The following is a 14,132-nucleotide window of genomic DNA, read 5'->3' on the forward strand; positions in this document are numbered from 1 at the left end:
GGCTCGGAACTTCGGTCCGACTTTGATCGTGATCTTGATAGCTCCGCGAGGTGCCTGGCCCTCTCTCCTACCGCCCCTCTCCCGCCCACCCAGCCTCCGGGCGCGTTCGCCTCCCGCGCTGGGGTCTACCAGTTACTCGGCGCCTCGGCTGCCGCCAAGACCCGGAGAGCGGAGCCGGGCTCGGGGCCGCGCGGCGCGCGCTCGCGGGCTCGCTCCCGGCAGGGGAACTGGGCATGCGCGGCGCGCGGCCGATTCAGCGGGCGAGCTGGCGAGCGGGCGTGCAGCTCCAGACTTTCCCGGCAGCGGCGGCGGGCGAGGCGGTCTCGCCGAGCGCGAGGCCGGCGCTGAGCTCGCCCCGGGAGACCGCTTCTCCTCGGCCGGGCGCCGACGGTGGAGGACTGGGAGGGAGCGGTCCGGGTCGGGGGCTTTCTCCCGGCCGCCTCCCGCCTGGTGAGGGCTCGAGGCGCCTCCGGGGAAGCCACGGCCCCGAGGGCGGATCCGAGGTAAGAGCCCCTCAGAGAAGGGCGCCTACCGGGGTCCCGCGGCTCGGATTCTTCCGTCGATTTTCGAAACCCGCCTTTGTGTGCCGAGATGGAGCGGTGCCAGGCGCCGCGTCCGCCTTCGTTCACTCTTGACTGCTTTCAACTGGTGTCTGGAGCCAGGTGTGCTAGGGCGCTGCCTCCGGAGCGAGTCCGCGCGCGGGTCCCGGGCGCCCCGAGCCGGTGCCCGCCCTCCGCGCTCGGGGCTCCGGCAGGGTGGGCGGAGGAGACGCACACGATCCTTGTCATATTTCCCGGTAACCTGAGCTTCCGCAGGTACACCTGCGTTTCTCTGGTCCTCTGGGCGACTCCAGGACCGAATATTCTTCTCCCGGCTCGTCTGAGACTTGGGCTTTCATAGAGCTACCCTCCCCATCCCCACATTGGTGTGTGTGTGTGTGTGGTCTTTTCCAATTGACACTTTGCAACAAGATCCCACCATCGCATACCCCTCCAATTTCGAGAGAGCACGTTGTTTGTGCGTAGTTGTCACTCCTAATTCCTGGTGACTTTCCTTTCTTAGCGGCTTGACTCGGCTCACTTACCATCTTACTTTTGGGAAGACGGCCCTTCTGGGGTCTTTGTCAGTAAATGCCTTCGGAGTGGGTTTCCAAGACCCTGCCCGCTCCTCCTACGCTCTCACTTTCATCTCTCTTTTCAGGGACTCCCTGTATGCAGAATCTTGCCAGGGATCGTCCCCTCCCTTGCATTGTTTGTCAAATCCTTTCCCCATGGTACCCACAGCCTCGCTGGACTCTCTTTGGCGGTAGGATAATGTATTAGGTGTGAGGATTTGAACCCTTTAGGCGTCAAGAGCGGTAGAGCATTAGGAATTGGAATTCACCTTTATAAAATGTATTTCCATAAAATGTATTATTGCTTTTCTTTTGACGGTTTCAGTCCTTACCTCAGATAGTAAGAGGAATAGCTAATATCTGAAGAGTTCAGATAAAACTTGGTTTGAGACGCGTGTGACTGCTTGGGTTTTGGCTTTATCTTGGGGAGGGGGGGAAATAGAAGAATTGGGATTCCTAGAAGTCTTCTTTATGTACATTTAACAAAGTAGCTGTGTTGTGTATTGCTTCTAATGTATTTCCATTGAAAGGATACCATTCTTCTACAGGGAACTGGGTTGTGTGAAGTTTGAACCGGTAATTTAGATCATGTGGTCATTGAAAATTAAAGACTGTGTTGTCCTTTCTCACCTATTTTCTATTTGGAATTGGAGTTTTCTGGACATATTACTATAGTTCTTATGTAGCTGGTGTGGGAAATTTTTGGTCATGGGCTCACATTTTTACCTGGCAATTTGAAAAATAACCCACTTTGTAGACTTGCCATGTAAAGGGTAGGGTAGAATGTATCACAAATGTAATAACATTTTATAGACTGCCTTTAGTGCAGAATTCAGAAATTAAGACTTCTAAAAATTCCACAAGTCATTCTCTTCATAGAAGAAAAGGAAAGATAACTTGCTTTTAATTCCAGTGTTGTGAGATAAATCACAATATTTGATACATCCTCATTGTAATCTTTTTTCTTCCACATTTCAGTGTCACTGAATATCATTATATAGTAATTTTCATCCTTTTACTAATATTGGGGGAATATTTTAAGTTGTATTTAGCATGAAGTTTCTTCAAAATGGTTTATTCTTGTTTGTTCCCTGTTGGGAATCTAATTCCAAATTTTGAACACTTGGCTCATTTCTGATCAAATGTAAAGATTTTAATTTTATTTTTATCTCTAGATTTTCCTGCTTTCAATTTTTTGTCTATGCTAATACTTTTCAGATATCGGTTCTTTTTTTTTTTTTTTTAATGCTATGACATAGGCTTCCTGCCCTTTCCTTTCAGTGATTTTATGTGGTACATTTCAAATAGTAATCTGTTCCTTTTATTTCATTATTTACACCCGTGTTCACCCACTATTTTTTTTTTTAATTTACAATTTTTTTTTTTTTTTTGTCATGCAGCATGCAGAATCTTTGAATCTTCAGAATTCCTAAATCAGGAATTGAACTCATGCCTCTCCCTGCAGTGGGGCAGCAGAGTCTTTACCACTGGATCACCAGGGAAATCCTCACCCACTACTTTTTATTCTTCTTCTACAGACTGTTCTGTTTCTTCATTTATCTACTTTAATTCTGCAGCAGCTCACTTGAACCACGACGTGCATAAGGAAATACATTGAGAGTATCCAGAATAAAAGATGATGGTTTTTCTTAAGGTCTTGGTTTAGATGCTTGAAGTTTTGTCAGATGGATATTTTAGCACTGATTTGATTTATATAAAGTTTGTCAGCTTTTCGGAGTTGTATTAAGCATACAACTATGTTTGGGTCATCAGAAGGCAACACAAGTTAATGATAATTACAAACTTTCAGACATCTGCAATGGTATGTAAGAGGAAAAAGAATTTTAATTTTAGCTAAGTACTTCGCTTAGGGTACATCCCTGCAGGGAATTCCTGTGTGAAATTGTTTGCAGCTGTTAGTGATTGAAAATGTTTTCTTCAGAAAAATCCTGTAATGGAATAGTTGTAAACATTTGAGGTTTAGTGTATCCATGGAAGGTGTGAGGTTCTTCCATGCCTTACTACACCCTCTTCAGTGTTTTCTAGATACATTCTTAAATGGTATTTTTAAAAACATATTTTGTTTTTTAGATCAAATTTATAGAAAAAGTGTGAAGATGGTAAAGTGACATCTCATATACCTCCATATTGTTTCCTCTCATTACTATCCTACATTAGTATTTGTTGCATCAGTGAGACAGTCTTGGCACATTGTTGTGTAGTCATTAAGTCCTGTCCGCCTCTTTTGCAGCCCCATGGACTATAGTCCCGCCAAGCTCCTCTGTTCTTGGGATTTCCCAGGCAAGAATACTGGAGTGGGTAGCCATTTTCTTCTCCAGGGGATCTTCCTGCCAGAGGGATCAAACCTGCATCTCCTGTATTGCCAGGCGAATTCTTTACCACTGAGCTACCAGGGAAGCTCGTTGGTACATTATTATTAACTAAAGTTTATACTTTAGATTTCCTTAGTTATAGCTAACGTGCCTTTTCTTTTCCAGGACCTGTTATCTTGGGTGCCACATTACACTTAGTTGTCACATGTCTTTAGGCTTCTCTTGGCTGTGACAGTTTGTTAGACTTTCCTTGTTTTGGATGCTCTTTGCAGTTTTGAGGAGTACTGGTCAGGTATTTGGAGAATGCCCTCTATGGGAATTAGTCGAATATTCTCCTCATCAGATTGAGGTTTTGGGTTTTTGAGAGGAAGGTCACTAAGGTACAGTGCTACTTTTATCACATAATGTGAAGGGTGCTTACTACCTCAGTTGGTAAAGAATCTGCCTGCAATGTAGGAGACCCTGGTTCGATTCCTGGGTCGAGAAGTTACGCTGGAGAAGGGATAGGCTACCACTCCAGTATTCTTGGGCTTTCCTCGTGGCTCAGCTGGTTAAGAATTGGCCTGCAATGCGGGAGACCTGGGTTTGATCTCTGGTAAAGAATCACCCACAATGCGAGAGACCTGGGTTCGATCCCTGGGTTGGGAAGATCCCATGGAGAAGGGAAAGGCTACCCATTGCAGTATTCTGGCCTGGAGAATTCCGTGGACTGTATAGTCCATGGGGTCGCAGAGTCGGACACAACAGAGCGACTTTCACTTCGCTTTCACTATCAGACATGATTTATCACTGTTGATATTGATCTTGCTCACCTGGCTGCAGTAGAAGTAGTTTACTGCACTGAAAAGATTGCTCTTTTTTCTTTCTTTTAATGCTCTTTCTATTATGCTTCTCTTTCTTGCCTGTATTTATATACACTTTTTGAAATTTTTTGCGTGGGAGATTTGTCTCTTTCCTCCATTTGTTAAGGGCTTCCCTCATAGTTCAGTTGGTAAAGAATCTGCCTGCAATGCAGGAGACCCCGGTTTGATTCCTGAGTCAGGAAGATTCCCTAGAGAAGGGATAGGCTACCCACTCCAGTATTCTTGAGCTTCCTATATGGCTCAGCTGGTAAAGAATATCCCTGCAATGCGGGAGACCTGGGTTTGATCCCTGGGTTGGGAAGATCCCCTGGAGAAGGGAAAGTCTAACCACTCCAGTGTTCTGGCCTGGAGAAAACCATGGACCGTATGTATAGTCTATGGAGTCACAAAGAGTTGGACACTATTGAGCAACTTTCACTCACACACTCCATTTATTAATTTACTCAATCATTTGTTTATATTGGTCTGGACTCCTGGGTATTTTTGTACTTTGGGTTGGAATCCAATACTGCTTTATTTTGTTCCCCAAATTGTTTCAGTTTTGGACACTGAGCTCTGTCAGTTGGTTCCTGTCTTCCTTTGACATCTCTCTATTTTTTAACATTTAAATTTATTTATTTTAATTGGAGGCGAATTACTTTACAATATTGTATTGGTTTTGTCATACATCAACATGAATCCACCACGAGTGTACACGTGTTCCCCATCCTGAACCCCCCTCCCACCTTCCTCCCCGAATCATCCTTTTGGGTCATCCCAGTGCACCAGCCCCAAGCATTCTATATCCTGCATCGAACCTGTACTGACAATTCATCACACATGTATAGAACAGTCTTTTGGACTCTGTGGGAGAGGGAGAGGGTGGGATGATTTGGGAGAATGGCATTGAAACATGTATAATATCATATAAGAAATGACATCTCTCTATTAATGTAAGGTTTTTTAAAAAAATCTTTCCTTACTTTCTAACATGAAAAGATGCTCCAAGATTATCTTCTGTATTTCTGTTTCCTGCCCCAGCCCTAGGGTTAGCCAGAAAGAATCTGCTTCATCTTCTTGGGAAATGATGTTAGAAGCCAAGATCTGGGTTCTAGGTATTCTTTTTTTAAAAATTATTATTATTTTTAATTGGAGTATAATTGCTTTACAATGTTGTGTTCATTTCTGGTGTACAACAGTGTGGATCAGCTATATGTATACATATATGCCCCTCCCTCCCACCCCTCTAGGTCATCACAGACTGTAGATAATCTTGCTGCTACTGAGGTGTCATTACTTCTAGAACCTCTCATGGGACAGCAGGGAATGCATATGTGTGTATATACAAATGCCTGTATATGTACTTAGCTAAGCATGTTTCTCTATGTAACCATGTGTATCTGTGCATGTGCTCAGTCCAGTCCAACTCTTTGTAGGCCCATGGACTGGAGTCCATCAGGGTTCTCTGCCCATAGAACTCTCCAGGCAAGAATAGTGGACTAGAATGCCATCTCCTCCACATGCATATCTATTTTAAGCTAAATATGAGTTCACATCGTTGTCTCTTACTCTGCCTAATCCATTGCCACCTGTATCATTCTGGATTTCTTTCCTCTCTGATCTGTAAATTCACTCTAACAGGGAGAAGAAACCTGGCTTTCACCATCTGCCATCCATTCACTTAATTGTTCAAACCCATTATGTGTGTACAACAATATCAAAATTGTTAACCTGTGCTTTCTTTAGAAAGAGGAGGAAACAGCTTTATCAGCTAGAGTACAGTGCTTATGTGCTATTCCTTTTACAGATTCCACTCAGCCTTAGAGATGCCACTCCTTTCCCTCCCATCCTTTTAAGGGAGGTTGTTGCACACATGTATGATACAGGTAGATACTTCTGTCACACCCTAACTTCCATCTTGGGATCCCCACACCTTCTAAGTGTTTTTTAAAAAGTTTACATATATTGTTTTACTCTTTGTTTTGTGAAGTTCTGTGGGTTTTGACAAACGTGTAATTTCATTTATTTGTCTACAGAAGTATCATACTGAATAATTCCAACACTTAAACATCTTCTGTGTTTCACATATCACTCCCTTAACCCCTCCCCCTGGCAGCCACTGATTTTTTTTTTTTTTTTACTGTCTCTATAGTTTTACCCTTTCTGGATATCATATCACTAAAATCATACAGCCTTGTCCTATTGGCTTCTTTCACTTAGGAATGTGCATTGAAGGTTCATTCATGTCTTGTGGTTTGATAGTTCATTTCTTTTTATCGTGTAATAATATTGCATTGTATGGATGTATCCACAGTTTGTATCTATTCATCTGTTAAAGGGTATCTTGCTTGCTTCTGATTTTTGGCAGCTATGAATAAAGCTGCTATGATTATTCATGGGTAAATTTTTGTGTGGACCAAAGTTTTCAGATCAGTTGGATAAATACCTAGGAACACAATTGTTGGATCATATGGTAAGATTCTGGTTAGCTTTGTCACATATTACCAATCTGTTTTCCAGAGAAACTGTACATCTTGCATTTCTACCAGCAGTGAATGCAAGCTCCCATTGCTGCTCATCCGTCTTAACATTTGATACTATCAGTTTTTTGGATTTTATCCATACTAATAAGCACACAGTAATATCTCATTGCTTTAATTGGCCCTTTCCCTAATGGCATTTAACGTTAAGCATGTTTTCACATGCTATTTTCCATCTGTATATTTCTTTCATGAGATGTCTGTTAGGAACTTTTGCCCATTTAAAAATAGATCTCTGTTTTCTTTTTGGCTGTGCTCTGTCTACCTTGCTACGCAGAGGCTTTCTCTAGTTGTGACAACTGGGGGCTACTCTTTAGTTGCAGTGCTTGGGCTTCTCATTGGGGGCTTCTCTCGTTGTGGAGCATAGGCTTTATGGTGTGAGGGCTCAGTAGTTGTCACAGTGGGGCCTAATTGCCCCACGGTATGTGAGACTTTAGTTCCTGGACCAGGGATCAAACCTGTGTCCCTTGCATTGCAAGGCGGATTCTTAACCACTGGACCACCAGGGAAGACCCGTTTTCTATTGTTGATTTTAAGAATTCTTTATATATATATTTGGTACAAATGCTCTATCAGATACTTACTCTGCAAGTGTATTTTTCTAGAGTGGCTTGTCTTTTTGTTCTCTTAGCAGCGTCTTTACAGAGCAGATATTTTTAATTTTAATGAAGGCCAACTTATCAGTTTTATGCATAGGCTTTTGGTGTTGTATTTAAAAACTCATTGCCAAACTCAAGATCACCTAGATTTAATCCTGTTTTCCTACCCCTTAAAAGTTTTATAGTTTTGTATTTTGCTTTTAGATATATGACTCATATTGAGTTAATTTTTGTACAAAGGGTAAAGTCTGTGTCAGTTAATTTTGTACAAAGGGTAAAGTCTGTGTCAGATTCATTTTTTTTCCCTTGGATTTCAAGTACCAGTAGCTAGTAAATGTGATATTTTAAGTAAAGTAGATTATAAATTAGGTTTATGGTGGAAAGCAAAGTGTTTTGATTTGATTGTTTTTACATGTTTTGCAAAATCAGTTAAAAGAAACAGTTGAGAAATGACTTGGAAAACCAAAATGTAACACTGCATGGACTTTATATACCAAGACTGATTCCTGGACATCGTATATAATTCATTTTCTTCTTTCTCACCAACTCAGAGAATCTTCTTTGTGGAAATTAGAATTGTTAATTGAGTAACACGTGTCAGTTAGTTTAGATCTAATCATAGAAATAATTAATAAAGCTCTGTTTTTCACAGAAAAAGTCCCAAATAAGGGATTTGCAGGATGTATGCTGAGAAGGGACAGATGATATCCACACCATCTAGAAACCTGAGACTCTCTTGTCTTTTTTCAAGTGACTTTTTTTTTTCCCCAAGTACCTTTCATTTGGTCAACGCTTTTTGTTGTCGACATCAGGGCCAGCAGTATTGTTATATTACAGTTAGAACCAGAACCCTTCAAGAAGCATCTAGATTAGATCAGACATTATAAAACTAGCACCTTTGGTGTGGCAAGCATTACATACATTATTTCTTTTAACTCTCACAAGACCTCTTGAAGGCAGATCTCCTTATTTCTAGATTACAGGTAAGAAATAGGCTCAGAAAGAGAAAATGACTTGCCTGTGGTCTGCATGGGGAGAGAGAGACAGAGTTAGGATAGATATCTTGATCTTTCTGACTCTAAAACCCATGTTTTTAGCTTTCTTGTGTTATCTCTGGCTTCCCTGATAGCTCAGTTGGTAAAGAATCTGTCTGCAATGCGGGGGACCCCGGTTCGATTCATGGGTCTGGAAGATCCCCTGGAGAAGGGATAGGCTGCCCCCTCCAGTATTCTTGGACTTCCCTGGTGGCTCAGCTGGTAAAGAATCTCTAATAACTGATGTTACTGATGTTACAGCTCTAGTAAGCTGGTGTTATCTCTAGTAACTGAAAAAGTGCTAGGGTAGTATTAATGTGTCTTTGACTTTATTCTTTTCTTTAACATAGTACTTAAATGACTACTGATTTAACTGCGAATGCCTCAAAAGATTGTGTTTTTGAGATCTGTGGAGATTCTTTTTTTTTTTTCTTTTTTTTAATGTTGGTGGATCTACATCCCACTGACCCAGAGCTGTGAGGTATTGCAACATCTATAAAGAATGAGATTCCTTTAAAGAGGGGAAGTTGTGGGGGATAAGGAAAAGTAGAACATACGTTGTTGTCATTAGCTATTTGTTTATCCCTATGCCTTGCTGAATTAAGTTTCTTGAGGGCAAGAAAGTGTCTCATTGATATTTAAGCACATCACATGTGCTACCCACTCACAGAACATTTGCTAGATGAAATCAGCACACTATCATAACTTTTTACAGAAGTATCTTTAAAATGTTTAGCAGGGGACGAACTTTTCTTCACCAAGGACTTTGAAGGTAATTACGTTTCATTTGTTCATTCAATTCATCATTTATTGAGCATTTGTTGAGTATCTGTTCTGTGCCAGACACTGTACACACAGAGAAGAATAAGACAGGATCTCTCCTTCTGTCATCAGGGAACCCAGAGAATGGAGGCAACCAGACAACCATCTCAATACAGTGTGGAGCTAAATGGAGTATGTATTAAACAAACAAGCAACCGATGGACTTTGAAATCAGAGAGACCTTATCTGCCTTAGTTTTCTTATGTTAGAAGTGGAAACAATAGTAGTACCTGCTGATGCAGTTGTTGGGAGGAGGTTAAGTGAACAAGAGAAAAAAAATGTACACATTTATATTTATATCTCAGTACATAGAAGAAGGGAGAGGCTCACTGTTGTTGATGAAGTCAGAAAAGTCTTTACTGGGTATGTGACACTTGGCTTTATTATAGGATAAATTTTTAAGGTCAAGAATGAGAGGACTCCAGGGCATTCCAGGCAGAAAGATAAATACATGTGACATGTGCAGGGTTGGCATGACAGGAGCGATGCGGAATTCTGCACGTTCTCGCAGATGGAGCCCCCAGGATTATTAGAAAGAACTGAATAACCAGTTACTTTGCATTTTTATGAGTAACAATACAAAAGAGTAGTCATTACAGTGGAGTAGGAGAAACTCAAGGTACCAAACCTGCCAGAAGAATTGCATGAATGCCTTCTGCTAATCATGTGATTTCTGAATGCAGTCCTTTATGTAGCAGATAAATTCTTGTGTTCCTTTTCAGCCCTGTGACACTCAAGTGATTTTACTAAGAAAGAGCACTTGTGTGTTTGGGTGAAATCAGAAGTCCTGTCTCAAACCATTCTATTTTTTTTTAAAACTTTTTATTTTATATTGGAGTATAGCCGATTAACAATGTAATAGTTTCAGATCATTCTTTTCTTTTTTAATTGACGTATAGTTGATTTACAATATAAGTTTATAGTGTACAAAAGAGTGATTCAGTTATATATGTGTATATATATAGAGAGACACACACACACAGATGAATTAATATATATGTATATACACACATACATATTTTTCCATTATGCTTTATTAGCAAAGCGTTCTTATATTTAGTAGCATGAAAGTGTTAGTGCTCAGTCATGCCTGACTTTTTACCACCCCAGGGACGATAGCCTGCCAGGTTCCTCTGTCCATAGAATTCTCCAGGCAAGAATACTGAAGTGGGCTGCCATACCCTTCTCCAGGGAATCTTCCTAACCCAGGGGTCGAACCCAGGTCTCATGCATTGCAGGCAGATTCTTTATCATCAGGGAAGTCCTATATTTAGTAGCATAGCAACATAAGAATCTAATATCCTAATGAAGTGGGATCTAGTCCTATTTGAGCCTTCCAAAATTCTAAGAACCATGAACAGTTTTTCACCAGAACCTGAAACACAATACTTAGGAATGTGCTAAAAGTAATTTGTTCAGTGAATCAATTATGAATTGATAAAGAGGTAAGAGTTCTGTAGTTGAAAAATTGTGATTTTAATATAAGGAGAAAGAAAAGAACATGAAGCTCAATAGAAGGAAGAGAAGTTTATATTTAAATAGAGGGAAAAAGATATTTTTCAAATATCCTCTGTTAAAGGCTGCTGCTGCTAAGTTGCGTCAGTTGTGTCCGACTCTGTGTGACCCCGTAGATGGCAGCCCACCAGGCTCCCCCATCCCTGGGATTCTCCAGGCAAGAACACTGGAGTGGGTTGCCATTTCCTTCTCCAATGCATGGAAGTGAAAAGTGAAAGTGAAGTTGCTCAGTGTTGTCCGACTCTTAGCGACCCCATGGACTGCAGCCCACCAGGCTCCTCCATCCATGGGATTCTCCAGGCAAGAGTGCTGGAGTTGGGTACCATTGCCTTCTCCATGTTAAAGGCTAGTGATATGAATTTCATTTTATTTAGAAAGTTTTTTATTAGCACAATTAGAGTATTACTTCTCTACCACCATTAGAATATTATCCCTTTTCCTAGAAGTATATGCATATTATTGATATAGTAAATCAATAGTGACATATTGGCTTAATGCAACAATAGAATGTTTCCAGTGTCTTAAATATAACATTTGTTATCACTGAATACTCTGATTTTTATGCAAATTCTAATATTTGTAATGTTTTATAATCTTGTAACTGTTTCTAGTTTTTTTCATTAGAAAATAAATGTTTAAAAAATATAAGCAGCGGAACAAATTCATAAAGAAATATGTGGATGAAATACATTACTTTTGAGAAGACATTGAACATGATTTAATTTTCTACAATAATTTTAATGGTAATGTTAGGCATGAACATATAATAAGATGATTGTGAGTATATTGACTTTTAAATGTGAGAAAGATATAACTATGATGAAAGAGAGAGCAGATACATTTAACTTCATGTGGAAGAAGATGAGACATTATTATAGCTGTATAGACTTTTCCCCGCAAATAAGCATGTTAATCTTGTCTGTGTGTTTATGTATATATATGTAATTTCCAGTTTCTCTTTCCAGTATATTTGAAAACTATGTTTTATGAACAACTGTATATTGGGATTTAAAAATATTGCTGGAGAGGGTGTGGAGAAAAGGGAACCCTCCTACACTGTTGGTGGGAATGCAAACTAGTACAGCCACTATGGAGAACAGTGTGGAGATTCCTTAAAAAATTGCAAATAGAACTACCTTATGACCCAGCAATCCCACTTCTGGGCATACACACCGAGGAAACCAGAATTGAAAGAGACACATGTACCCCAATGTTCATTGCAGCACTGTTTATAATAGCCAGGACATGGAAACAACCTAGATGTCCATCAGCAGATGAATGGATAAGAAAGCTGTGGTACATATACACAATGGAGTATTACTCAGCCGTTAAAAAGAATTCATTTGAATCAGTTCTGATGAGATGGATGAAACTGGAGCCGATTATACAGAGTGAAGTAAGCCAGAAAGAAAAACACCAATACAGTATACTAACACATATATATGGAATTTAGGAAGATGGCAATGACGACCCTGTATGCAAGACAGGGAAAGAGACACAGATGTGTATAACGGACTTTTGGACTCAGAGGGAGAGGGAGAGGGTGGGATGATTTGGGAGAATGACATTCTAACATGTATACTATCATGTGAATTGAATCGCCAGTCTATGTCTGACGCAGGATGCAGCATGCTTGGGGCTGGTGCATGGGGATGACCCAGAAAGATGTTATGGGGAGGGAGGTGGGAGGGGGGTTCATGTTTGGGAATGCATGTAAGAATTAAAGATTTTAAAATTTAAAAAATAAAAAACTAAAAATTAAAAAAAAAAAAAATATTGCTCTTTAATTCAGAAATATTGATTTAGAACCCTATCTTTAGGGTTTCTTGATTTGTCTTTATTATTTTAGTATGTTTATCTGAATTATCAGAACTTCTGATGTAAAATCTTTTTAGTTTGTGGACTAAAAGCTAGGTTAGATATTTCTTATATCTCAAGGTCCTTTTAGACAAGAGAAAACATCGGTTTTTGTTGGTAGTTTTTTTATTTAGCTCTTTTGTGGGGCCTTGTTAGACTCTGAATAATTTAAAAGCAATGGAATTCTTTCTGTGATAAAAATCTAGTCATCAGGCCAAATCTTGTAGCATTATTCACATGATACTCATGGATGTAAAGGTGTAGAATTAATATGTATGCCTGAAGTGTGTATATTAAAGAGGGTGTTTTTAATTATTAAAATAGCCCTCTAAAGATTTTAACATGTGTGGATTCACAGATTTGCTTAAAGTCTTAGCTCTTCTGTTTTTAAGTGAATGATCTATGATAGCCAAGCCTGAAGAATAATGTATAAAGAATAATAACAAAAAATTTATAACTTCTTTAAATTTAGGAGTAATTATTTTTCTGCTTTTCTGCATTAGCGTATTTGCTATGCAGCATTATAAGATAAACTGAGTTTAAAGTACCATCTTTTTCTATTGTTTTACTTTTTCATATATTTCTTATCCAAATGACCAAAACAAAAATTTCAGCACCATTTATTACAGTGTCCATGCACTTGGTTGTATTTTATGTTTTTCAGTTTAATCTGAAGACTTGCCATAGTCTCACGAAGGAAACAGTTGTATAAAAATCCTGAAGCAGATAAATGACCATGTGAGTGTCCCCTCAATACCCTTCTCTATCCTGCTTCGCTCTTTCCTGCCTTACTCTGTCTTCCAGCCCCAGGGCCTGACCACTTTTTTTCAGGGCCCAAATGGCGTTAGTTGAAAATGTATCTTTCATAACTTTGCTATCTTTCCAGTTACCATTCGGACTTTCTCACTGCTTGGTGAGATCTCAGCTGTGGCGAGTGAAATCTGAATAAAAGAGGCATTCATGGTGGTTATGACAGTGAAGGTTAAGTTTAGGCTGCCGGAGAGTTTGAAACAAAGGAGGGATTGAAGCCCTCATCACCTTCATCTTAGTTGGGTAGTAAGTAAATTATTTTGGAAGTAGTAAGGTCTCATTAGGAAGATAGTGAAATCTTGTCCAGACTAAGTACATTCACAGTGACTGACTTCAGCTGGAATTCATCTGGACACCCCTAAGTTTTTATACTAATTAGAAAAGATCCACCATGGTTTTGTTTGTATTTTAGAGTATATGCTAGTGACTTTTTAAAAAACATTTTGTTTTGTAGGAGCCCCTTAATACTACAGGGAATTTTAGAATTTGAATTCAAATAGTCGTCAAGTAAATTTGTATAATGTAGAAAAGGTTTTTTTTGGTATGGAAAAGTCCATGATGTTCTAAAGGATCTTCAAATAGGAGTAAAGTTTCCCTCATCTTGCCCTCAAAGCCGTGCCTCTCACACCTTCCCTGTAACTGTTGTTGTTTAGTCACTCAGTCGTG

At 39.9% G+C, this 14,132-nt stretch overlaps 1 protein-coding gene across 2 annotated transcripts in view; it reads left to right on the plus strand.

Annotated features, from left to right (window-relative positions):
• Positions 1-226: 226 nt before the first annotated feature.
• The window catches only part of EPS8 (EGFR pathway substrate 8, signaling adaptor), a 211,951-nt gene continuing 198,045 nt past the window's right edge, over positions 227-14,132 (plus strand). The window contains exons 1-2 of one of the 2 annotated variants that reach the window (XM_069585623.1): positions 9,357-9,416; positions 13,321-13,394. Coding sequence is in view for 1 of the 2 variants with exons in the window: in XM_069585617.1 (XP_069441718.1) it covers positions 234-503 (270 nt within the window). In the remaining variant the exon portion in view is untranslated. Of the gene's footprint in view, positions 504-9,356; positions 9,417-13,320; positions 13,395-14,132 lie in introns of those variants that run through there. The other variant, XM_069585617.1, reaches the window with a different exon arrangement.

Source organism: Ovis canadensis, chromosome 3 (assembly GCF_042477335.2).
Source record: "Ovis canadensis isolate MfBH-ARS-UI-01 breed Bighorn chromosome 3, ARS-UI_OviCan_v2, whole genome shotgun sequence".
NCBI classification, from domain to species: Eukaryota; Metazoa; Chordata; class Mammalia; order Artiodactyla; family Bovidae; genus Ovis; species Ovis canadensis.